General features: G+C 43.7%; 3 protein-coding genes across 7 annotated transcripts in view; all 3 read left to right on the plus strand.

Annotated features, from left to right (window-relative positions):
• LOC113135912 (SH3 and multiple ankyrin repeat domains protein 1-like) overlaps nt 1–8,049 on the plus strand; it is a 34,559-nt gene extending 26,510 nt beyond the window's left edge. The window contains exons 21-27 of the mRNA XM_026316262.1: nt 260–286; nt 381–437; nt 582–703; nt 1,433–1,559; nt 1,643–4,859; nt 4,946–5,842; nt 6,089–8,049. Of these exons, the coding sequence (XP_026172047.1) occupies nt 260–286; nt 381–437; nt 582–703; nt 1,433–1,559; nt 1,643–4,859; nt 4,946–5,842; nt 6,089–6,137 (4,496 nt within the window). The 3' untranslated portion in view covers nt 6,138–8,049. The remainder of the gene's footprint in view (nt 1–259; nt 287–380; nt 438–581; nt 704–1,432; nt 1,560–1,642; nt 4,860–4,945; nt 5,843–6,088) is intronic.
• A 1,498-nt stretch (nt 8,050–9,547) lies between these two features.
• On the plus strand, nt 9,548–15,237 carry LOC113136022 (protein kinase C and casein kinase substrate in neurons protein 2-like). 4 transcript variants are annotated; one of them, XM_026316460.1, is made up of 11 exons: nt 9,548–9,745; nt 9,835–10,096; nt 11,163–11,233; nt 11,359–11,515; nt 11,758–11,993; nt 12,127–12,282; nt 12,646–12,821; nt 12,906–13,026; nt 13,645–13,712; nt 13,828–13,907; nt 14,441–15,237. In XM_026316460.1, the coding sequence occupies exons 3-11, from the start codon at nt 11,177–11,179 to the stop codon at nt 14,551–14,553; spliced, it is 1,164 nt and encodes a 387-aa protein (XP_026172245.1). In that variant the 5' UTR covers nt 9,548–9,745; nt 9,835–10,096; nt 11,163–11,176; the 3' UTR covers nt 14,554–15,237. The 4 variants fall into 4 exon arrangements, with proteins under 4 accessions (XP_026172245.1, XP_026172246.1, XP_026172247.1 ...); XM_026316461.1 differs by having other exon boundaries at nt 9,874–10,096; XM_026316462.1 differs by having other exon boundaries at nt 9,894–10,096.
• Nucleotides 15,238–17,006: 1,769 nt separating this feature from the next.
• On the plus strand, nt 17,007–25,393 carry LOC113135260 (circularly permutated Ras protein 1-like). Of its 2 annotated transcripts, none has more exons than XM_026315124.1 (21): nt 17,007–17,123; nt 17,411–17,516; nt 18,181–18,426; nt 19,367–19,591; nt 19,697–19,813; nt 19,904–19,978; nt 20,083–20,156; nt 20,447–20,632; nt 20,730–20,771; nt 20,993–21,082; nt 21,274–21,425; nt 21,541–21,622; nt 22,123–22,253; nt 22,686–22,770; nt 22,885–22,991; nt 23,073–23,185; nt 23,795–23,912; nt 24,373–24,513; nt 24,849–24,942; nt 25,033–25,059; nt 25,168–25,393. In XM_026315124.1, exons 2-21 carry the CDS (start codon nt 17,426–17,428, stop codon nt 25,255–25,257), a joined length of 2,286 nt encoding a protein of 761 aa, XP_026170909.1. In that variant the 5' UTR covers nt 17,007–17,123; nt 17,411–17,425; the 3' UTR covers nt 25,258–25,393. The 2 variants fall into 2 exon arrangements, with proteins under 2 accessions (XP_026170909.1, XP_026170910.1); XM_026315125.1 differs by having other exon boundaries at nt 19,907–19,978.
• The last annotated feature ends 266 nt before the right edge of the window (nt 25,394–25,659 follow it).

The raw sequence follows: 25,659 nt of genomic DNA on the forward strand, positions 1-25,659 counted from the left end.
ACAGTCACAAACTGCTCCTTGTTTATCTTTCTTCTGATCCGACTGTGCTGCACACAGTGGACAAAGGTGGGAGAATCATGGATTTGTGTGCTCTCATTATCATTTCTCTACCCATCTCCATCGCTCTCATCACATCAACATTCACACCATCACATGTGTCTGAGTATGTATTTCATCCATTTCATTTGCTTTACACACATGACTACACAGCGGTTCTAGTCACACTTAATTTCTCTTTCCCGAATTTTGTATGCTACAGCTGCCTCTCCATGGAAGAAGAAAGCAGGTGAATATCGGCCTTTATCATTACCCCCATCAGCCTCTGAGCTTTAATTAAAAGTCCGCCAGTTTGATGGTCTTTTTTTTCTCCTCCTGTTCAGAGTATGAGTCCTCTCAGGGTCCTGATAAGAAGAGGACAGTCTATCAGATGGCACTAAGTAAGAAATCACCCTCTCACTCTCTTGTTGTACTGTAAGAGGGTCTTTTTAATTCTTGTCCTCCTTTTCATGTTTCTCCTTTCATTTTAGGCTCTCTCTCACTACCTGTCTCCACAAATTCTCTCTCTCTGCTTTTTGTTTTAGATAAACTGGATGAAATCTTGGCTGCCGCCCAACACACTATTACATCAGACAACCAGGGCCAGAGAGGTCATGGGGGCAAGAGGGACCGGAGCAAGAGCATTGTTCCAAATGTCTCCACTGAGGTACCGTTGGGACTTGGAAGAAAATGGTCCTGGTTATGGACATTAGCATAACTTGGGATCCTGTTGGCTTTTTAGACTCCATTTCTTGTATAATGTAATAATAATTAAATAATAAATAAAGTAGCCCTGTGATGGACTGGTGACCTGTCCAGGGTGTACCCCTGCCTTTCACCCAGAGAGAGCTGGGATAGGCTCCAGTAGATCCCTGTGACCCTAAAGAGGAATAAGCAGGTAGAGATGATGGATGGATAATAAGTAAAGTAATAATAATAATGTCTCTCTACCAGCAATACCAGATTAACATATAAGGCAGAGTTTCTCCACTGCTTTATGTATATATAGTCAAGTGACTAAAGCTAACAAAAAAAGAATTATTCTTATCTGTAAATCAGCTTGAGCTTCAGCTTTTTTTAGTCCTGTGTGTTCTCCTGGCCTCACTGCACTTCAGAGAAAATGACTGACAATGGACCACCCACACCAAAACATTTGTTTAACCATGAGTCAGGTTCTGTCCATTCATCTGTTGCCTGATACTCTAACACTTTAACTCCCTGGTTCCTCAATATGGCATTATACTGTACATCAAGTCAGTATCAGCTGCACAGCCAACAGACATTTTATTTTATTTATATCTGAGCAAATGTTTCCTCTATTCTCTTCTCTCCCTCCTTTGCTTCACATTCTCTTTTTTTCCCTTCTCTTCTTTTAAAAACGTTTCGACGCCTGAAGCAACCCTATGAGCAGCAGTCATCAGTGAGTATGGTGCAGCCTGGACCAGGTTATGGCTACAACCAAGCTCATTTTCAGCCAGGCCACGGTCATCAGCATGCAGTCATGATGCGTCAAAAGTCTATTGGTAATGGAAATTATCATAGACAGATTTCTGCCATCCCAATATTTGAGCATCTGTTTGTAACTGTTTGTGTCCCCTGTGCTCAGGTGTAACAGAGGAGGAGAGGCAGTACCTCCACCCACCTGCCATGAAGCTGGCTCGCAGCCTGTCAGTGCCAGGACCGGAAGAAATTCCTCCACCCCCTAACACATCCGCCCCAGAGCCACCTTTATCTGCAGGCCCTCATCCTGTGAGAGGGCCAGCTATGCCCATACCCCCCGTTTCTCAAGCCCACTTCCAGCTCCATACCCAGCCAGGGCATTCCACTCAAGCAGGCTGGGAGAGGGGAAGCCCTGGTGGGATGAACCAGCAGGTCATGGTTCCCACGCTCCGGAGACAATCAGAAGGACTGTGTGTCAGAGAGCCAGAGGCACCCAGGAGAGGTGGTGGCAAGATGGGGGGCTTAAGGAGAGGCTACAGCAGCGCTACACCACCAACAAGTGCTAAGCCTAAAGCCCAACAAGCACCACAACATCAGACCCAGATGGCTAACCAGCAGGGTGGAGGGGTTGGTAGGGGAGCGGCTAGGAGGGGTGGTCGAGGAGCTCTGATGAAGCAATCAAAAGTAGAAGATGGCTTGCGACAGCACAGAGGAAAAGGAGGTGCAGCTAAAGAGAAGAGCTCCATCCCCATCCCTACTATCATTGTCAAAGCGCCTTCCACCAGCAGCAGTGGTCGCAGCAGTCAGGGTAGCAGCATGGAAGCTGAGCCCTCACAGGATGTGGAAGACCACACCTCAGCAGAGACAACCCCAGACAGCCCCACTGCCAGTCTGCCCTCACCACTCACCCCTTCACCACCTCAGCCCCCTACGTCCACTTCCTTACCTTCATCAACTGTTGCCCATTCTGTTTCCTCACAGCAAAACTTAGAAAACTTGGACTACACTTCATCATTTGGTACAGGCTTTGGGGGAGGAGGGGCACGTAAGGAAAGAGAACGTTTTCGAGATATGAGAAGAAAGAGTGCTTCTTTTTTCCTCTCATCTGAGGAGGACATACAGGGAGAAGCAGGAGGAGGAGCAGGAGAGGGAGGAGGTGCACTAGGGACAAGAATTCAGCCTTTACAGGGCTCACAAATGGAAGTACCCACCCCCCGACTGCGACCATCAAAGTCTATAGATGAGGGCATGTTTTCTGGAGACAGCTACGTAAGCTATTCCAGCAGTATGCCCCCAGCCTTTGGCCTGCCTGAGTATTCTTCCCCTATTCTCAGTCAGGATGGGCAGCCCAAGTCAGCTCCCTCACTGTACGGCACCCAGCCGGCTACTACCTTCATCCATCCACTTACAGGGAAAGTTCTAGACCCCTCATCCCCACTTGGCCTGGCCCTAGCTGCAAGAGAAAGGGCCCTGAAGGATGACCGCAGGACACGCCGAGAGGAGAGACACTTTGGTCGGCAGTTGTCCACAGTAGGAGCATTCCCCACCCCCGTTCAGACCCCGACTCCTTCTCTTTTTGCAACCCCAACACAATCGGCCTACACTTCCCCAGTATCGCTCCACCTGAGCTCCCCCACTACTACCATCTCACCTGCGTCTCTGAGCCGGCCACAGTCACCAAGGATATTACGTTTGGGTGGAGGTGGGGAGAGGATGGAGAGAGAAAAAGAGGGAGGGCCTAGGGAGGGTCTTAGAGTTCGCTTCTCAGAGGACAGAACCAGTCAATATTCAACCCATTATTACCCACAGAGCCCCAGGGAGCGAGAAAGAGAAAAGGAAGTGTACGACAGCAGGCCTGCTCCACCCATACACCCTCCTCCACCCCCGGCTCAACCTGCCCCTCGCAGACCCTCTTTTCTGCAGATGGATAGTACACCCAACACCACCTATATCCCTCAGTACACTGTCCCCACAGCTCCAGCGCAGGCACATGAAGCTATGGTAGAAGAGAGAGCAGGGGCAGGTGGAGGTCTAGGACTGATGGTTCTTCCTCCACCAGCTCCTTCAATAGACGCAGATGATGAGTTTGTCTTTGCAGATCCCTTGCCCCCTCCTTTACAGTTTGCTAATGGTAAGAACGAGAGAGTCCAGAATTTTATCCAGCAGCACCAACACCCGGGTCAACACTCTGCTGCCATTGTTCCACCACCTCCACCCCCTCTTCCATCTCCCAAGCCCTCAAATGCCCCACAACCCTCTTCCCAGGGTGGCGACTCTGCTGCCTCCAGCCTTACCTCTTACGACAGCGAGGTGGCCAACCTCACCCAATCAGCTCTCTCTCCGTCCTATCCATCCCCACAGATATTTCCCTCTTCCTCCACCACCACAACCACCACCTCTGCTGCTGCTCTGCCTCCCACGTCACTACACAGACCCCAGCCCATGTCCCATTCTCATCCTTATTACAGCAGCCCTAATGACCCCTCAATAGGTGGTCCCACCCCAGGCCAGGACAGAGGCACAGCTGTCCTCACCACCACTATGACCTACGCTACCACTACCATGACAGCCACTGCTGCTGCCACCACCACAACGTCACCAGCATCCTCTGACTACAGCATGACCATGGCTGGGCCCAAGGCCGGCCTCAGCACGGGGGGCAAAGCTGACCACACTCATCATACTACTATTATATCCAAGAGTGGAGACTGGCAAGATGCTGTGGTGGATTCTGGGATTGAGGAGCTGGACAGTCACAGCAGTAGCGACCACCATCTAGAAATGCTGGGACTGAGTGGGCTGAGAGGAGAAAGGGGAGGGGTTGGAGGAGATGGACAAGGAGTGGAAGGAGAGAAAGGTGAACATCAAGATCCTTGCACTACCTACTCAGTTGGGCAAACCTTTGAGGTGCACAGCACCAAACTGGCAAACCCTGTGTTTCCAAAGATGACTCATTACAAGGAGGGGGGAGGGAGGGGTCCGCCTGTAGCACTACGTAGGCAGAACAGCACCAACCCTGCTCCCCTGCAGCTGCAGAGACAAAGCAATCCAGAAGACATCAGGTTAGATGGAGTTCTCGCAGATGAAAGAAGGCATAGGCAGAGTCGATCCAAATTGGAGGATGGCTTTAGCTCTGCTCTGGCTGCCTGCTTAGAGAGGCCGATGGACACTCGATCAGTGGACTGGGGTGAAGTTGAGGACCATGACCAAGGAGGAGGGGTCCAAAGAGGTAGTATAGTTTTGGAGGGGCGCAGGCTGCACTCACCTCTCTCTGGTGTGAAGGCCAGCATCATCAATGAACTAAGCTCCAAGCTGCAACAGATGAGTAGCATGAAGAGCATGGATGACTGGAGTCACACTCCCAAGTCACCCACCATGCATAGGTTTGTTTGTTGGCATATCTACTTCTTTTACCTAAATCATGTTGTTAGAAATTAAAATTCACAGGTTTGTTCTGTGTGTCTTTCAGGTATTCAGCAGATTTCACTGATGCATTTCACAGCCCTCCAACTGGACGCTCCACCTCACCATTACCCACCTCCTCCCCACAGCACCGTCAGATCCTAACACCCAACCTATCGGCCACCCCATCTGTCTCCCCTTCCCCTCAAGTACCAGTTCAGAGCAACTGGACTCGCTCCCCTTCTCCACAGATGCCTTCCTCCCCTGTTCACTCACACCCGCCTCATTCCCCAACTTACTGCCCGTACCCAACATCACCCAAGCATCGGTCGAAGTTCCGTAGGCAGACTTTTGATTTCCAGTGCAGCCCCACTAAGGAGATGCGGTCTTCAGTTTCCCGGCGCCGTGCTCCAAGCCCTCTTATCTATAACACTGAACAACCCAACCCATCTCCTCCCCGACCCTCCTCCCTCCCCATCCTTCCCAGCACGCCTGTCTACAGCAATCCCTTCGACTTCCCTGGCCCCCTCACTCCTCCTTCCCCAGGCCTCCCTCTAGGAGATTCCTTCAAGGCTTCAACTCCTCCACTGTTCTCCCCATCTGGTGTACCGAGTCCAAACCCTCTACTCGTTTCCCGCTCTCTTTCTCCCACTCATTTTCTCTCTGGAGCCTCCTCCCCCATGCACTTGCCCCCCAGCCCTTCTTGTCTCAATTATCCCCATCTCACCCCTCCTCCACCAGCCAAACCTTTCGCCGTCAAACCCCTGCCATACTGGACCAAGTATGACGTGGCAGACTGGCTGGCTTACCTAAACCTGGGTGAACACAGAGAGCGTTTTATAGACAATGAGATAGACGGATCACATCTGCCTTCGCTCACCAAGGACGACTTCTTGGATCTGGGAGTGACACGTGTGGGCCACAGAATGAACATCGAGAGGGCACTGAAGAAACTCACTGACAGGTGAGGGAGGACTAATAGACTCTGGAACACATAGAAGCAACGGGGTCAAAAAGGAAGCAAGGAAAGTCAGAGTGTCTCATTCCTGGCATACAAGTTAGCTGGGTCATCCCGTTTCTTCATCCCCTTAGACACATATAATTTGATAAGTTATCCCATCTTCCCTTCATCCACCTTTTTTAGTTTGCACCATCTTTATTTCATTTCCATCCATTCTTATTCCTTGATTTGCCCTCCTTCTCTCCCCAGGCGACTTTCTCCTTTGCATGTCACTACTTCTCCCCGAGACACAGACTGAGAGAGTGATGGGGTGAGAAACACATTGACAAAGGTGTACAATAGCAGAAGATGAGCACCAGAAGAAGTCTGGACATCAACAGGTTGAGCTGAACTAAGGGCTGGAAATGGGGGTGTAGTTTGTCGTACAAATTTGCTACACATGTAGACAATATTGTTATGAAATATGTGTGGAATGACTCCTGGGCAAGACTATGAAGAATGTCATGAAAATGGCTATCTTCAAATCAAAATATAGATTAAACTTGCTATGGACAGGCATTTAATTAACACATTGTTTTGTGCAGTAAAAGACAAACACGCTCACACACACACGGACAGATGGATCCTCACACCATCTGCTGCTTAGCAGCACTGAGAAAACTTCAGCCTGAGTTCAACCACAAGTTGCAGAGTTGCTGCTTAAAGGGTAACCCCAGATAAAATGTTTCTGATTATGACTGAGCCAGAAACTGGTGAAAATAGGAACATAAGCACCACATCTTAACATCCATTTTGTAGCTTTAAGCAGGTCAGAGTATCAAATGGCTGTGAATATTGGAGCCAAAGTCTGAATATGAGAGAAAAAGTTTGTTTGTAAATGATGATATCAAAATGATAGACAATAGTGTTCTTTTTATATATTTTCCATATTCCCCCAGAGGATGCCCCAGTATGCTTTGTATGTGTGTACTATGCGAAAACTAAATATATCTTACATGTTGAACAGGATTCACTATTAGTAGAATCATTTGTTTTGTACAAAGTGCAGATCGCAGTCATTCATTTCGAACAAATTGTTTGAATTCAAGTGGTGATTAATGAGGACATACAAATATTGAGAATATGTTGTGAAATAACCTGTTATCATTTTCCTGGTTCTTCTAGAGAAAGGAGAGCTAATCCTGGTGAGGAATTGAAAAGTGTTTGCACATCATTTCAAACAGCAAATCATCTTTTCTTAGATTTTATTGGTGTTTATGGCCATAGCACAGGTCAAAGGATGGAGCCCACTTCTTTGATGCCATAATGTTAACCGCTCGCTCACACAGCAGGTGCAGTGATCAAAAAAGGGCTTTTTACTGCTTCTGTGTCTGCCTGACTTCCTCAACCCTCAGCCTCTGTGAGTCTGTGCATCTGATTTTGTGCGTGTGTGTGTTCGTCAGCCTGTGTTGGTGGCCAAATGCTTTCCTTGACCGACACCTTTCTCTTTCTAATGCCTTTTCTAAAACATATTGATAATGGTCAGAAAACTTTTTTTTTTTCTTTTCTCACCAGTTGACAATCCAAACGTGACCCTATTCCACACATACAGTAAAACCTCAAAAATAAATACTCTAAGCCCACTTTTTTTATTTTTTTTTTTTTTTTTCAGAGTAACAAACAAAACAAATATATATCTTACATAGAGGTCAACATGCCCTGGATTTTTTTGTTTTCAACATATCACTTTAGCCATTCCCTGCAGTCAATTCAACTGTACGGCGAAAACCCATCATTTATAGATCTATATGTAATGAGGTTGATGACATCAATAACATAAAGTATAGTACAATAAAGATAATAATATTAGTTATGTAAACATTTTTAAGAATCTCTGTCTTCCAAATAGTGTGGACAAATTCTTTGACGCTTTGTTTCTGTTTTATTTGGGGTTTTCTGTAAATGCTTTCTATACTGCTCGCCCTGTGGTGACCCCCAGTGAAGCTGACACACATTAGTTAATGCATATTCTCTCTGTGTGAGTATAAAATTTTAACACTGTATTCTTACGCTGAGTTACCTCAAAGCTACGTCACGGTGGATGCTACTCCGAGAAGTAAAAGGACTGAGCAGTAGTGTAGAAAGCATTAAATACTATGATTTAAAAGTGTATTTTAGGTCTAGTGAAATGCATAATGAGTATGACTACATACAGTATGAGCATAGGTATGCCGAGATAAAAAGGTATATATATATAAATATATATATATATATAGTTTTGTTTTAAATAAAATACAGTATATACTGATAAACAATGATAGAGGTACAACTAAGGTGTTGAAATAAATGCTAAAATAAACTCTGGCCCTGTTGTGATTCTCATTTCTCCCCGGATTCACTCTTCTGACAGATTCACATAATGATCCAATTTAAAGGACTGTGTTTAAATTGAGTCATTTAGCAACAACCAGTCTCAGCCCTGCTGTGGTTGAACACAACATTGTTTTGTTCAGGTCCAGGATTATTTTCCCATCAGACTCGATGAGCTAATAGGACAAAAGAGTGGCGCTCTTGGGGAGGGAGAAGATGAGATGGCTTAATTCAAAACAAGCGGTGGCCGCATTAATGCAGCGAGCCCAAAGACGCCTGTAAGGCATGAAGAGCAATGGAAAACAACTTGGTAGAAGACAAGTGTGAGATTGTTTGCTAACATTGCGGCCTGTTTAGACCTATATGTAGAAACCCTCACAGGGAAAAAAAAGAAAATCTAATTTTGTCAGCTTTCTTTATTTTACTGACTTGGTGAGTTGACTTTTGTCAGGGACTTTTCCTTCATGCAAACTCCAGATGTGTGACAAATTAAAGGAGAAACCATCAAGTGTGGTGCTGACAATGTACACTATTCTTTATTAAGATATTTCCTCACTGTTTACTGTTTAAAGGATGGTGATGGAGAGCACTGTCTCCCAGAGGTCTGAGGCTACAGCACATCACCATCAAGCATCTGCATCTGTTGTTTCACTCATTTAATCATTTAATTTTTCACTCTTCTGTATTTTTGGTGGAAGCTGTTTACACCAAGGCCCATCAAATATGCACAGCAAACAGGGACAGTGGCTCTGGACACTGATGTTCCTTTTGAAAATTTAAAATGTCATTTTCCAGTGCTGTGAGCCTCACAGATAACACCTCCTTCCTCTTTCATTGTTCTGGGTGAATGCAGATGATTCAGGGACAGATATCTCAAAACCTGGGCACAAAAGGAAAAACTGTCTGCACGACTGGATTCCCTTAGTTAAAAGTGAAGAAAGGCATGTTTTTGTAAAGACCCTGATGTTATCAAGTATCATTTTAGCATAGTTCCGCTAAGATTTGTTCTTGAGGTAAACAGATGCAGGAGTTGAAGTGACTTCATACTATGAACCTGCTGTGTACAGTACAGTCTGTGGTGGGCTCTATTTCAAGACCTGACCAGAGAGGGAATGACAGGTCACAAAGGAGCACAGGCCTAACATGAAAGTTCCTGGGACACCCCTCGCCGTCCCCCTTTCGCTTTCACACACACTCACTAATAAGGTCACAAGACTCTGCGCCACAATGACATGATTCTGTGACCAGCGAACGGTCAAAATGAAAGTTCAGCATCTCATTAGCACCATATTGAGAGAGAGGCAGAGGGAGGGACGGCAGGGACAGAGAGAAGGAGGGGGGATTCTTCCAGCTGTTTTTCTAATAGCACAGTGTAGAGAAAGTCAGAGGGTTGATAGTCAAAGACGAGCAGGAGAACCAAACTGCCTGATAGGAGGAAGGTGGTGAGTTAATCATTGGGTTAAAGTAGGGAAACAGGAGAGAAAGTGGCAGAAAGGTTCAATGTAGAATGACTGTGACCTAGAATATCACATCTGAAGACTGAGGAGAGCAAGAAAGGTAAGTTTCTTCCTCCTCTTTGTTTGCCCTGGAGCTAATTACCAACAGAGTGATTACCAGGCAAATGTTGTTTTTTTCTTTTCTTTTAGTTTTTTTTCCCACCTCCTGCTTGCTTGCACTGTCTTCAGTGTTTCACGCCCACTTTCAGCTCAACAACGTGTGTGAGTGTAACTTTAAGTGCCTAGGGAAAATTGGGTCAGCAAGAGAGGGAGAGAGGAGCATGTGTTAGAGGAGGAGAGGCACACTGGGAGAGGGGGAGCCGGACAGAGAAATGGAGAGAAACCCTCAGCAGCCCTTGAACTACAGTAACAAGTGGTCACTTGAGTAATCACTGGTGATTCAGACAGAAATGTAAGTGCTGGTTGCTCACAGGCATGACTGCTCTGCTGCCACTTTTTTTTTTTTTTTTTTTGCTTCTTTTGGCTTGTGGATGGAGTGTTGTTAGTCTTAAAATACTTCGATACAAATGCTTCCGTTAAGTCCTGTTTTAAAACTCTTCCTCTCCTCTGCATGTGCAGGACAAAGACATGAAGTGACTCTTAAAGTAAAGCATTTGATAGTTCCACATGCAGAAGCTCATAGATAATGATGAAAAGATATGATAACGTATGTTTGACCAACCAACTGGGGGAAAGAAGGTCACAGATGAGCCTGACTCTCTGTCATGCTGAGTCTTGTGATATGTTGTGGTTAGTCATTTTCATATTACTCCAAAGGTCCAAATGTGACCGTGTCCTATGCACGTATGTCTGTGCATCTCCCTGCTGTTGTTCAGGCTGCCTTCTCCCTCCAAATATCTATCACATGTGACTATCTGTGCAAAATGCCTACTCTGTCAGTAGATGAATTTTAAAACGCCACATCAGAAATCTGCCCCTGTTGTGCTCTTACTGCCATGATCTCTGAATCATGGATCGAAGAGTCAGAGCGAGAGACTCTAATAGGCTTTCTATTAGTCAGAGTAAAGGGAAAGATGACCTTTCCCTGCTGTTTATTTTGGGAAGGCAACAGGAAGAATGCCGGAGCAGCTGTTCTATTTCTGCTGGCAGATCCCACCCCTGTGAATTCCAGTCTGCCACAGCAACGACACTCCCCTAACTCACTCAGCATGTTTGGATTTATCTGAGCACCATACAGCGTAAATAACACATCTTCAGTATTGTCTAAGTTGTTATGGCAATAACACAACACACCGCAGGGTTTCAGCCATCAATTATTTTCTGCCATACCGATGGAACAGCTCTGTTTTTGAGGAAATCAGCCTTCGCGTTACACAGTGCAGACATCTAACCTGTTGCATGATAATCAGTGCCTGCTGCCTGCCAATAAAAACTCTTTCCTTGCTTGTTATGCATCTTAACCAGTCTGGCAACTGTCTTGTATCACACAAATAGCTATCTTTTGCTTTCTGACACAGACACGTTCCTAATAATGGCGAGCCTCCCCAGAGAGCCACGCGAGGATGCCAAGAAACAGAGCTTCTGGATGGTGAGGATAATAATTATGATCAGATCTAAGAAAACTACCACCGCAGGAAGAGCTTGTTAATCCGAAACAGCACTCATATATGTTTGTCAGTGTTTGTCTCATCCTTTCCTCCTCTCCGCCTCAAGCCAGGGAATTATGTACGTACAGTGCACAGAACTGAACAGTCCTACCAGGCCTGCAATGACATTGTGGCCTGCTTCATGGAGAGAGCAAAGGTGGAGAAACAGTACGCCCAGCAGCTCAGTCAGTGGAGCAGCAAGTGGAAGTCCATAGTGGATTCTCGTAAGTAGAAGAAGCTGCCTGATGGTTTAAAAACAACATCAACATCAACATTAAAACAACAAAACATCTTAGCTGTTATCAAGTTCAATTTACATCTTTATTCTTATGAAATAACTGCATCTGTGCTGGATAGAAGTTTCCACTGAACAAAGCGAGTCATTATTCCTTTATTGGTTCCATGACTCATCTCTGTGCTCTTTGTTATTTTATTGCTCAGCCTGTGTATTTTTCGGCTCCCCCAGGGCCACTTTACGGCTCCCTCATGAGGGCGTGGCAGTGTTTCTTCAGCTCCACAGAGCGTTTGTCTGCGCTCCACAACTCCATCTCCCAGTCTCTCATCGCAGAGGAAGGGGACCGGGTGAAGACCTGGCAGAGGGAGACCTTTCCAAAGATAATCTTCTGTGGGTTCAGGGAGAGCTACGACAACAACACAAGTTTTTCACGAGCACAGAAACCCTGGTCCAAAAAGCTCATGAAGGTCCAGAACACCTTCTTCATTTACATGCATAAGTGTGTGTGTGTGTGTGTGTCATGGCAAGAAATTGATAAAACACATTTCTCAAAATATATGATGGAAATAAAATGCATATGGTTGAATGTGTGTTGTACAGCTGGAGAAGGCCCGAGTTGCATATCACAAGTCTTGCCAGAAGGAGCAAACAGCCCTTGAGAAAGAAAAACAAGCAAATGAAAATGCTGAGATGAGTCCAGGGAAAAAACAAAAGATCACAGACGCCAGGGAGAAGGCCACAGAGGAGAAGCAGAAGGTGAGGAGACACTGCGCCACCTCACCCATGTTGTCATCAGTGTGGAATAAAGGGTTCATTCAGAGCACATTTAAATTCCTCATCCATTACATGTCACAGGGTTAAATATGTCAAATTCCAAGTTTTTTTGGCTTGCTGCATGTAGTAATATTTATTCACTCGAGGAACTATCAACTCTAAACACCAGGCCAAACATTTCCCTTGTATGGAGATGTGTTATTGTTACTCTGCTCAGTGTTTATGGAGCCCAGCATGGGAGCAATGAAGATCGCCAGATAATTTATATATTTCAGGTCCTACATTAAAGAAACACCATAGATGTGGATGGTATTTTCATGCTAATACTGTCCTTATGTGCTGCAGACTAGAGAGCACTATGAGAACATGCTGGAGGACGCGACGTCCTACACACCTCGGTACATGGAGGAGATGGAGGCCATTTTCGAACAGTCTCAAGAGGAGGAGAGGAAAAGGATCAGCTTTCTCAAACAGGCTTTCCTCTCCATCCACAGACATTTGGACATCACCAACAACGAGAGGTGAGCAGCCGTTACGTACCCGGGGAGGTTAACACACAGCCAAAACGCTTATTGTGTTGTGACAGACTCTCTTTCCCTGGTTAGTGTGAAGGCAGTGTACAGTGAACTACACAACACTCTGATGTCCATCAGTGAGCAGGATGATCTCAAATGGTGGAAGAACAACCATGGCCCTGGTATGCCCACTGACTGGCCAAAGATTGATGTATGTTACCAAGTTTTACACTTTTTACAAAAATACATGCACTGTCATGACAACCAGATTAAAACATTTATACAAATATGGTATTTAGCACAACAATATGCTGCTTTTTGGTATTTCTTACATTACAAACATAATGAACTAAAGGTGGGCAGCCTGTTCGTTAGCACTGTTGCCTCACAGCAAGAAGGTTCTGGGTTCAAAACCCATCAGGGTCCTGTCTGTGTGGAGTCTGCATGTTCTCCCTGTGCTTGTGTGGGTTTTCTCCAGGTACTCTGGTTTCCTCCCACAGTCCAAAAACATGTATGTCAGGTTGATTGGTGACTCTAAATTGCCCATAGGAGTGAGTGTGAGTGTGTGAGGTTGTTTGTCTCTATGTGGCCCTGTGATGGACTGGGGACCTGTCCAGGGTGGACCCCTGCCTTTCACCCAAAGAGAGCTGGGATAGGCTCCAGCAGATCCATGTGACCCTAAATAGAAATAAGTGGGTGTAGATGATGGATGGATGGACTAAAGGTGATGATACTGAAAACCCATTCAAACATGGTTCTTGCAATGCACTCATCATTGTGTTCAAAGTGTTGATACATTTCAAACCCAAACTCTGATATCTTCCAACAGGAATGGGTCCCGCCTGTAAAAAAGCTAAATAGAAAGAAGAGAGATCAGAAAGGAAAAGAGAGCAGACCGTAAGTATCCAGTGCAGTGTTTGTCAAATCTGATAAGTAAATGCGTTAAAAAGACTTAACCCAGGGATGACCACAGATGTATCACTGTCACAACATGCGTTTCTTCCCCTGTCAGTGTGATGATTGGGGGTGTGAAGGTGCGAGCTCTGTACGACTACACGGGAGAGGAGGGTGATGAGCTGTCCTTTAAAGCAGGTGACACAAGTGTGATGTTACACAAGTGCATTGTGTTAGACATTTATGTCATTTATTTCCTAATGTTAAATCCAGAGCAGGGAAGATTTTTATACAAAACTGTATTGGTTTCATTAGTATAAACCTGTTCTGGAGGACAGAAGTGCAGCCTGTGACAGACAGACTGGTAAACATACTGCACTGTGTGCAGGTTACTGATGGTATTACATGATTCCTGAAATGGAAAGAAAAATACATGACAGGTCACTGAGTTTGTGTTTTTGGGGGGGAAACCAACTCTTGGGGAGTTTGGCCAACATCTTTTGTTTAGAGCAGTGCCCTTAAGAGGAAGTACACCTTAAGGCACTTTACATTAATTTGTTAGTACTTCTAGTCAAACTAAATTAAAACTGACTACACCAGTTTGTGAAGTATGCAAATCATGACCTGCTTTTGTTGAACAAAAGTTGTCAACATGTTGACTCACTGAAGCAGTATACTGCATTTTAAAAGGCTTTTATTTTGGTATTTTGTTTTATTTCCTTTGCTTTCAGGCGAAGTGTTCCTGAAGGTCGAGGAGGAGGATGACCAGGGTTGGTGTCGAGGAGTCCTGAGTGGAGGGAAGGAGGGCTTCTACCCGGCCAATTATGTTGAAATTGTTGAGTGACATCACACTGTCTAAAATATTGTGTCCTTAACCTATTTATCATACAGTTTTTAACTTTCCTAAAAACAAATAACAGTTAACATCAGATATTTTCTGTTTCCAGTCAAATGTAAAAGTTTGAGGCCTTAATATTCTAATGGACTCAATTAACTTATCAAAGACACAATGTATTGTGCAGGAGCTGTGTGTGTATACACTCAGTTGGCTGTTTATTAGGTACATCGGGCTAAAACTAATGCAGCCCGACTCAGCAGTCATGCATTCAATCTTCTCTTCATGAAGGCGATAATGTTTGGTTTGTGTTCAAGCTGTTAAAGAGGTTCAACTGTGCGCTCATACTGGAGGCTGTCGTTTGTGCCGCTCTTGCTAAGAGAGACCTAGCCTCATTGATGTAAATGGAGTGGACAAAACAACAGAAACACTTGCTGTGCCTCATAAATTGCCAAATCTGGGATGTACAGTATGTGTGAATGTGTACGTGTGTCTGCATGCATGTGTGCACAATAAGCAGACACAAACAGGTCACTGTAATGAAGATAACTGATAGTGATACATGAGGTTTACCCATGCACAGGTTTACAATGTTGTGTGCACACAAGGGGTTACTGTTTACTTAATATGTATTACGTAGGAGTTACGTTGACTGAGCGAATGGAGGTTCAAAATAAAAGAGTTTGTGTTTTGCCTGATATTTGTCTTGTTGACACATGCTGACTGTGTTGGTCTTTGGATGACCAGTCCATCACTTTGGTTCAGATCTCAGCAACTACAATGGATCGTCCTGAAATGTAGCCATTATTGTACTGACCCACTGGCTTTTCTTACAGTGCCATCATGAGTTTGGCACTTGTGGTTTTTTTAAATACTGCATATTAACATTAATCTAAGATCTACCAAGTGCAACACTGAAAGTAAAACAACAACTGATGGGACTGTGGAAAACAACCCTAGTAGCCAACCTCAAGCCGATAGCACAAGTCTCCATCAAGTGCGGCATCTACCAAGGAGATGCTCTGTCCCCGCTGCTGTTCTGCATAGGCCTGAACCCCCTCAGTCAGATCATCACTAAGACTGGCTTCGGATACCGACTGCGAAATGGGGCAACCATCAGCCACCTCCTGTACATGGATGACATCAAGCTGTCAGTCCTACATAGAACATATTTCACTGGTGAGCGTCAGAGCCACCATCCAAGATGAAACAGCCAAGATCCATGAGTATATCAGGAAGATGGCCCCAAGCGATGGAATACTTAGTGAATATCTCAGGCAACAGAAGCCTGATGCAGAGGAAGAAGAGCGAGAACCATCATGGCAGGACAAACCCCTGCACGGCATGTACCACCGACAGATACAAGAAGTGGCTGATATGAAAAAGTCCTACCGGTGGCTGGAAAAAGCTGGACTGAAAGACAGCACAGAGGCACTGATCGTAGCAGCACAAGAACAGGCCCTGAGCACAAGATCGATAGAGGCCGGGGTCTACCACACCAGGCAGGACCCCAGGTGCAGGCTGTGCAAAGATGCCCCTGAGACAATCCAGCACATAACAACAGGTTGTAAGATGCTAGCAGGCAGGGCGTACATGGAACGCCATAACCAAGTAGCCGGCATAGTGTACAGGAACATCTGTGCCGAGTATGGGCTGGAGGTCCCAAGGTCAAAAAATGGTACACACCTCCAAAGGTGGTGGAGAATGACAGAGCTAAGATCCTGTGGGACTTCCAGATACAGACCGACAAACAGGTGATGGCTAACCAACCGGACATAGTGGTGGACAAACAACAGAAGAAAGCCGTAGTGGTAGATGTAGCGATCCCAAGTGACAGCAACATCAGAAAGAAGGAACATGAGAAGCTGGAGAAATACCAAGGGCTTAAAGAAGAGCTAGAAAAGATGTGGAAGGTGAAGGCAACAGTGGTCCCCGTGGTAATCGGCACCCTCGGGGCTGTGACCCCCAAACTGGGAGAGTGGCTCCAACAGATCCCAGGAACAACATCAGAGATCTCAGTCCAGAAGAGCGCAGTGCTAGGAACAGCTAAGATACTGCGAAGAACCCTCAAACTCCCAGGCCTCTGGTAGAGGACCCGAGATTGAGGAAGACACACACACCACCCATAGGGGTGAGAAGGGAAATTTTATATATATATATATATATATATATATATATATATACTGTATAATATATATATATATATATGTATACTGTATAATATATATAGGAGGGTGATGGTGATGATATATATATATATATGTAATTTATATAAATTACCGTGACCCTTGACATTTTTACTGCCTGCTTTCAGCGTTACTTCCTCCACACCTCCCTTTTTATTTACATTCATCATTATTTAACTAGAGTTAGATAACGTGACAAATGTCTTACTAACCCCGCGGCTCTTTGAACGCACCACACTGGTATCATTGAGAACTCCTGAAAAACCTGTTGGATGAGACACAACTAATGAATAACCTGATGTCAAACAGCAGTTGAAACAGCTGCGAGATCTGGGAATACTTCCAGTTTATGGTTGTACTTTCTGGTCAGCATTCAACGGACTGTGTGTATGGGTAAGTACATTTTAGATGTGCTTATCGTTAGAAGGATTGTTTGTGTAATATTCCAGATACAATAGACATTGGCTGGGTTAAGGGTCCTTCACAGGAGCACTTTGAGTGTTAATATCCTACAAGCTGAATGTCCGCATGCTCTCCAGAGAAAATTGTACTGTAATTACTCTCATTGCTTTAGGTTGGATTTTAATTATTGCCACTGTGTTAAAACAGTAATCTCCCACTTTATTTTGTTATTGGGTGTCATGTTTTTTAGTTTTTTAATCCTATCCTTTCTCTCGCAGGCAGGTAGACTCACAATGGAATTTGCTTCTGAGTTTGTTTATGTGCCACCGTCAGCAAGTCAGAAGGACGTGCAACGATTTAATGGTCATGTCGTAAAACGCTCAGGTTTGATTACATTTGATTATTTTCAAGCACTCCCCAGCATCACGCGAAACAGTCTAATTTCACACTGTAACACAAATACTCATGTCAAGATAAGGATATCACATTTCTGGGTCTGCTGCACGTTTAGTTATTTATATTTCCTGTGCGGCTTTAATTAATATGATGTTTAAAAGTCTAAAACATGATCATGAAACAGAACATTTCAGGTTCAGTCTCAGTTTTAAAGACCTTTTGGTCCATTGTCTGGACAAAAAGCTTTCTGGGAATTGTTAGGAAGTTATTAACTGCAATATAAATCAAAAGGTTAGTAATTTCCAGTAATAAAATCACAAAAAAACTGTTAATTTTCTTTGAATATTTAAGAAGGTCATGATAAATAACACTGTGCATATATCTGCTTTACATTAGAGTTTTCTGTTTGGTTCAGTAGCGTTGTGTATTACACAACCAGCAACACACACAACCTGTTTTTCTTCAAGGAGATATTCCTTTCAGATACGCCGCTTTGCTCGGTAAAAGCCATCTGCCATCTGAGTCATATTTCTTCACAGCCCAAAGATCATCACTGCACCAGTTGTTTTATCTTTGCTCACATTTCTCTTCCTAGAAATCAAATTAACTGCCAGTGTATACATTTTTTTTTTTTTTTTTTTATCCCTTTCAGCTCTCCTCCCTCCTGTTAACTGGCTCCGTCCTCGAGTTCCTCCCCCTCCTCCTCCAACAGCAGAAGCCAAAACATCTAAATCCAGCCCATCTTCCCCAAAGATCAGTGAACGTCTGGACAAGAGCAAGGAGGTGAAGAAGGTTGAGAAGCTCACAGTCTTGGAAAAAGCAGAATTTCACAATAAAATTGGTGCAACTTCTTCCATCAGTACAGCACCTGAGCAGACAATGCCATCTCGGAAAATAGGTACTGTCAATGTGGCAAAATGCATGTGCACTAATAAAAATGTAGAGCTGGACACATGCAGTGTCTGTATTTTAAAGGAGTAATTCACTCCAAAATTGTGTTTTCAGTCAAACTCCACTCACGGCTACCAAACAAACAGAAAACATGGCTGCTGGAGTTATAATTTGAGTTATTAATATTAATGCAGATATGTTTCAAAAAGAAAAAAAGTTGTAATGTTTTGTTTATTCTGTAATGGCTCACTCAGACTCACAGTTACACACATACTCCTGGAAGCTGCCCAGTGTGACCACAATCTTATCTGGTGATCAGTGGAGGTCAAGGTCAAAGAGCTTCAGCAATTTGTTTCCTTGTAGTTTGCCATATGCTGCAACCCAAGAAAATGGGAGTCATGTAGTCGAGTCAGTATACAAAAAATGTGTATCTTCACATTACCCCTACTGGTATCTAATCATACAGAAGAGGTTATGGTGAAATTGAGGCAGAAACCACAAGTCCATCTAAAAATCTGAACGTATTTAAACCTATTTGCTTTGTTACAACATCTCAACCTTTTCTCTCCTGATACTGATTCTGATGCTTGTCACATGGTGCTGATACCAGTGCTTTCTTCTCTGAAATGTAAAATCTGTAAATTAACAGAATTTTATAATGACATTGGCAAAGAAAATGTATTTAACATGGTTAGGTCAGACACATATGGCTAATACCTAATGCAGTATCAGGGGAGGTGATGCAGTATATCGATCCATCCTTCCCCAGACAGAGAGAATATGTTTTTTATTAAAATTTGAGTAAACTAGTCCTTTAAAGCTGTATTTTTAGGACGCAGAAGCAGATAGGAGGCATGTCACTGTTAGCTTTTCAGTGCAGTCGTGCTTTCTGTAGCCAAGGAGATGAATGATAATTTCAAATCTTTTCACTTCCCTGTTTTATGCAGCTCTTCTTCCACCACACATGAGACATGCGTCAAACAACCAGACCCTTAGTTACAGCCAGCCGCTCAATGACAGCGAGGCATTACCTTATGACGTGCCAAGGAGTCATCCGGATTCAGATGCCCATCCCTGGGACCCAGATTACTGCTACACCACACCAGAAGGGAGTGGTGGTGACATGAAGCTACCAGATGCTGATACTAACAATTTGCCAGGCCATACACCAGGTAAACAGACATGCTGCCTCTTTGTATTCAATTCAATTTGATATGACATGATGCAAGCCAGAAGCAGCTCATCCAAGTTTCTTCTGCTGCTGTCTCAAACCCCAGCCCTCCCTCCGAGACCTTCATTCATGAAGTCAATTCCAGACTATGTGCTGGTGTTACCCCCCTCTTCTCTATCCTCTCAGAAATCCCCTTCGACCTCGTCGCCTTCACTGTCTCATGGTAAAGACAAACATAAATGGTCCCTGACATGCTTAAAATGGCTAATATAGATTATTTTGAATGCTCATGTTACTCTTGACTCGTGATCAGCAGATAAAGGGCCTCTTCCAGGGAATCCTAATGTGGTCCTTGTCAGTTTAGGAAAATTAGTCTCAGAGGACAGAGGTCAGTAAACTTTTATCACCACTATTAAAATCTAATTATCAGTCATCTAGTTAGTGTTTCAGCCCTATTAGCTTATGATGGTGATTATTTTTGCATATTTCCAGTGCAGCCCATACATGGAAAACCCACATCATGCTCCCATTGTGGCTCTGTGCTGGACTCCTGCTATCAAAATGAGGTAATTGCATCCTGACCTTTATTGCGACATTGATAAGTGGCAACATAATTAAGACTGGTTGATTTTTAAAGTGAATAACAACTGTAAATCTTCTCATAATTACTACTGGGAAAGACAGGCCATGACAACCTCTTAGGGGCAGCATAAGAATTATTGATCACAACAATGGGTGATTGGGATTGATTTGATTGATTCAGACTGCAGGCTGGTTTAGTCTCAGTGAGCGACTCAGCTAATGTTGGAAATGTTTCTCAGCCACGGCGATGTTCTCTCTTCATGCTGACCTTCAGGTTGGCAGGTGTTGCTTCTGTCAGGCCTGGGAGTTGACCAGCAGACCCAGTAAACCACAGAATCTTTCGAGAGGTTACCAGGACGGCCTTTTTCTCCTCAACCCCGATGAAACGCCCCAGTGTGACGGCCATGCTCTGGTGCTCTTCTGCATCGATATCTCAGGCTCCATGAGCATCACCTCCCAGGTAGAGACACACTAACGGCACTGTTCTCTTTACTCTTTTCTGACATTCACAAATACAGCCTGTGGCCATTTCACTCATCAATCTCTGTCGGTGTAAGGTGTCGGAGGGAGAGCACACTGTCCACAGAACCCGCCTCCAGGTGAGTTTTTTTCTCATTTCAAAATGTCCCTTTACCCTTTGTGCAACTGAAAATAAACACAAAGTCTAAACATAATGTAGGTTTATGTGTTCCCAGGAACACAATATTAAGTTGACTGGAAAATTAACTACCTGCTTGTGTACATGTAAAACATAAAATAACCAGCCCAGACATGCTATCAAGATGCCTACTGGTGATAAAAGCAATTGTGTTGAAACCAGTTTGTCCAGGAAGCCGTGCTGCAGTGTGTCCAGAGACTAAGTGAAGAACAACCTGACATAAGAGTGGGGCTCATCACCTTCAACTATCAGGTACATACATGCTCTAAATGACTACCAGGCAGCAACAGCTATTTTTTCTTTGATTCCTCTACATATGCTAATGTCCCACCTTTCATTATATACTGGTAATGGTATCCTTATTATTATATTGATTATCTCAGTATGAATAAAGTTGATTATTGCTGTTAATTTTATTCATCGCCTGGTGTTTGTGCTACCAGGTGACTCTGCATGGACATGAGAATGCCATGTCATGTTTCATCAGTGGTGCTGAGTTGACCGATGTAGATTATCTGAAAGAGGCTGCAGCCAGTTTCCCCAGTCCACCGCCACTCTCACACACCAAGGACCACTTACAGAGACAAATAACTGGGTAAGAAGGGAATGAATGACTTTTGATTAAACTGTCTTTTGTCTTTTAATATAGGATCTACAAGTTGTATAGTAAAATTACAAAAATATCCTCTTGATTCTGTGTTTTCAAAAAGATTATCTGAGAGTGGGACCACAGCTCTGGGCCCAGCTGCTCTCTTGGCTGTGTCAATGGCCTCCAGACAGCCTGGCTCAAAGGTAAGTTTGTATTTTATATTTTGTTTTAGCTCATATATGTTGCATGTTTCTGCAGCCTGGGCATTTAACAACTATCTACTCTAAGTATAGAGTCAACATACCTCATGCACATTATAGAGTCTACGTGTAAGGTGTGTAGACTCATAAATCAGGATTTCCAATTCTTCACTTACTATAATTCAATATTAACCTTTCCTTTGTTGACATACATCAGGATTTTAAATTATTTTTTCCTGATTTTATAAGCCTGCTTTAATTTCCACCCAGTCCTGTGCAGAATTCATTTATAACTCTGTGTTTTTTGGGTGAAAGTTACATTATTGTGGTGTGGTACTGCAGAGCAGAGCGTTCAAATCAGGCTGCACTTTGAACTGGGTGAGACATGATGTAAAGCTTGTCTTGCTCGTATTAAATGGGCAGGGACCTTTGCATACTCCTAAAGCAAACATACATCTTTTTTTTTTTTTTCTTAGAAAATAACAAATTCTGATCTCTCAAAGGTGATTATCTGTACAGATGGGAAGGCAAACACAGAGTTAGGAAACCTGGAGGAGGAGGATATTGATGCTCGCACACTCCTCACATCCACCATCTTTTACCAGGAGCTGGGGGAAAATGCTGCTAATCAGGGGTTGGTACACATGGCCTCATCAGTGTCAAATACTCACAAGCCTTTGATTTGGTGATTAGTGCAGTGGTGAATATGTTTCAGATGGCAACATTTAAACCTCAGTGATACAGTGAATAGATCCTCAGTTCTTAAACCACCATGAGTTGTAAACGTTGTGATGTTACATAAGGCTGTTGGAACAAAACCACGGTTAATGCACTCCATAATCAAAACCAAATGCAGCCCAGTGAAATATTAGTGTGTGAGTTTGTGTTTGGCCAGGCAGTGTATCATTCTGCTGCACAGGCAATGAGTGAACATACACATGCAGCCATTTATGTATTTGAAGTATACTGTTGCTTCTTAGACAAAAGCAACACTAGTGCAAACAGCATGAGTCCAGTTGTTGAGCTGATCTAAATGTATCATACTGAAATATCCTTCTTCCATTAGTGTGACAGTCTCTGTGCTGTCCATAGAGGGAACAGACTGCAGGCTGGATGAGGTGGGAAGGCTCGCTGATCGCACTGGAGGGCAAGTAAGAGCTTTATTGCGTGTGATTTGTTTCAACCATTGCGTCAGTATTTTTATTATGTATATTAATCATCAAATCTTGCATTTATAATGTCATTTGTGTGTGTTGCCTCTCTAGGTGGTAATAGCAAGTCCCAATAGGCTGCACCCAGAGTTTGAACAGATCATTGAGAACAGGACCATAGCTACACACTGTACTGTGACACTACTGCTGCCCACATCTCTGTAAGCAATATTTGTACCTCAAATACTAGTGTTTCTCAATGCTCCACATGAATCAGTGACAGGAAGATGTTTTTGTTTCAGGCGTTTGAGAGGGGAGAGGGAGGCAGGACACAAAGGGACCAGAGAGGTGGGGAATGTGGACCCCAATATAGAGATTACCTTCCAGTTTGGAGTCCATGAAGGGGACACAGAAGGTGAGACAAAAAAAAAAACAGTTTTGTTACCACTAGCAGGAGGATGGTATTGTTTTTTTCCTGTTTCATTGACAGATCTACTGGCTTTCTCAGTAATATCATAGGTGGATGAGTGATGTGCTGCCAGGGTTTGCAGGATGGTAGTTACTGTTTATTCCAACCAAAACAAAAACCAAAAAAAAGATGTCCCAACATGAGATTACTGTGTGTTTTGTGAATTGAATTAGAGCCAGAGTCATTACATCTGAAAACAATTAACAAAGCTGGACTGCAAAACAAGCAAAAAAAAAAAAAAAAAAAAAATACAAAATTGGCACAGTCAAAAAGCTGTTGGGCAACAACAGAAGTCTGTGTTTCACTTCTGGTGAAACAGAAATATTACATGTTTATCTGGACACACGTCACGCTACTACCTGTGACTTTAATCTGTCAGTAAGAAATGGATTTCCTCACTCTAAAATCAAACTAACTTCTTAGCTGATCTAGTGATGGTCATGTCAATCTGTCCTCCACTTTGACTGAAATATCTAAACAACTGGATGGATTAAGATGAGCTGTTACGCAAACATTTAAAGTGCCCAGGGGAGTCATGCTCGTGTTGTTTTTCAGTGCCTCCGCCATCGTCTGGCAGCTGTGTCCCCATCCAGCTGCAGATCAGGTACAGGCAGAGGAACGGACAGAGAATGCTCCGAGTGATAACGTCAGACAAAGATGTTACAGATGACAGGTGATAACAACATTTTTCTCTCTATCTTTCTTACATACACATCACTGCACTGAGCTGTCTGTATGCTTGTGGCCTCCTTGTAAGCTTAAACGAGTCATTATCTTGTGACATCATTAATCGACAAGGCGTTCTCACCCTGAGGACGACTATTTGATTAGGGGATTATTTTATATCGGACTCAGTAAGCCTTTAGGAAAATCCAAGAAGGCTGTTGCTGAGATACTGGGGCCTTCACATCATGCAGAAAATGATCGCACCATGTAAATCACATTCCTCATGCATTTTTAATAGTCACGCAGTAAATGACCCTCTCAGCTCAGACTACCTGCCTCACAAGGTCATCGTGTGAGCCTTTTAAAAGTGGCCTTTTAAGTGTGTTTATACAGAAATAGAATATCAAGGCTGGAGCTGTAAATGTTGAGAAGCACTCTTGTGATAAAAGTTCTCCCCTCCTTCGCAGCTCAGCAGTCCTGTCCTCTCTGTCTCTGGCCATCATCCAGCTCAACTCATCACAGGCCAGCGCCGCTCTGGCCGTCAGAGGCCGCTTTTTCGACGCTGTGAAGGAAGGAGAGCTACAGAGGGAACTGATCGAGAGAGCAATGTGAGTTACAGGAGCGACGGGGGGGGGGGTGACTGGCAGCAGGATTAGTGTGTGGGCAACATGTAGAATGAGAGCTAAATGATGACGTTCACACAAAAAGACATCATCTCAGAGTAAAATTCAAGCAGATGGAAAATTGTAAAGTAAATTGTTATGAAACAACTGCATCTATTTATTTTAGATGTGGTTTTGAGTTTAAGCTTTTTTAAAATTTTAAAATTTTCAGTAAAAAGTCTAAAACATGTCTGAAAGCTTGATGTTCAGTAGGTGTACAGTCCTTTTAGTATGCACTATACTGCTATTGCACTCTCCTAATAGTGTGTGTCTGTTTGCAGAGAGCATAATCGCAGTGCAGATGACAAACAGACATACCAAGACTGGGTTAAAACCATGGAGCCAATATACAACAACATACACAACTTCACAAGGGTGAGTTTCCACTGTGCATTTATTCCATTCAGTGCCTCAAATTGGTCAGAATCCCCACGCCTAAACTCCTAACTCTTTTGTGTTTTCTAGAGAAAATCTGTCATTTCAGACTCACAGGTAATTCATGTCACATCTTTAAACCACGTAGCATTTGAATACTCACTACATTACCCATTTTGCTGAATTTAGTTTCTGATAACTCTTCTATTCTTCTCCTGCCACCAGTCTCTAACAGATGCTGGTGCGGCACTGCTCTATACCATGAAGCACAGCAACAGGAAGTCCATATCACTAAAGAATAAACACAAACTCTAACCAAGTGTCAGCCTGCACCTTTTGTTGGCGGCAACACGGGTCATGAGGGACAAAAACAAACACTTCAGTTTGACTTTAAAAAAACATCCTTTAAGTATTTCACAATATAAATAAATTTAATAATTACTGCAAATCATCTGCAAACACCATCATCTGTGTCATTTCTTGCTGCGACATTAAATAATCCCCTTCGGTGTTACATATAAAATCTGCTGATAGTATCCAGTGTACATGGAAAGACTTGACACCATCCCTGCAGCAGAGATTGTGTTTAAAACACACAGGAAAAACCTGACTCAGACACACCATCATGTTTCCACTGGTGTCAGCAAAACAACGTTTCACAACATATGTAATCCTCTAACATAACACTTCATAGAATTTTTATGATTATGCATTTAT

This window comes from Mastacembelus armatus, chromosome 19, assembly GCF_900324485.2.
Source record: "Mastacembelus armatus chromosome 19, fMasArm1.2, whole genome shotgun sequence".
Classification (NCBI taxonomy): Eukaryota; Metazoa; Chordata; class Actinopteri; order Synbranchiformes; family Mastacembelidae; genus Mastacembelus; species Mastacembelus armatus.

Bases quoted from the DNA above. Each gene is read 5' to 3' on its own strand.
- LOC113135260 (XM_026315124.1), top strand. From the start codon at position 17,426: ATGGAATTTGCTTCTGAGTTTGTTTATGTGCCACCGTCAGCAAGTCAG. The intron at 17,517-18,180 runs GTTTGATTACAT...TATCCCTTTCAG, and splicing joins TCATGTCGTAAAACGCTCAG to CTCTCCTCCCTCCTGTTAAC. The intron at 18,427-19,366 runs GTACTGTCAATG...TGTTTTATGCAG, and splicing joins AATGCCATCTCGGAAAATAG to CTCTTCTTCCACCACACATG.
- LOC113136022 (XM_026316460.1), top strand. From the start codon at position 11,177: ATGGCGAGCCTCCCCAGAGAGCCACGCGAGGATGCCAAGAAACAGAGC. The intron at 11,234-11,358 runs GTGAGGATAATA...CTCCGCCTCAAG, and splicing joins AGAAACAGAGCTTCTGGATG to CCAGGGAATTATGTACGTAC. The intron at 13,713-13,827 runs GTAAGTATCCAG...TTCCCCTGTCAG, and splicing joins AAAGGAAAAGAGAGCAGACC to TGTGATGATTGGGGGTGTGA.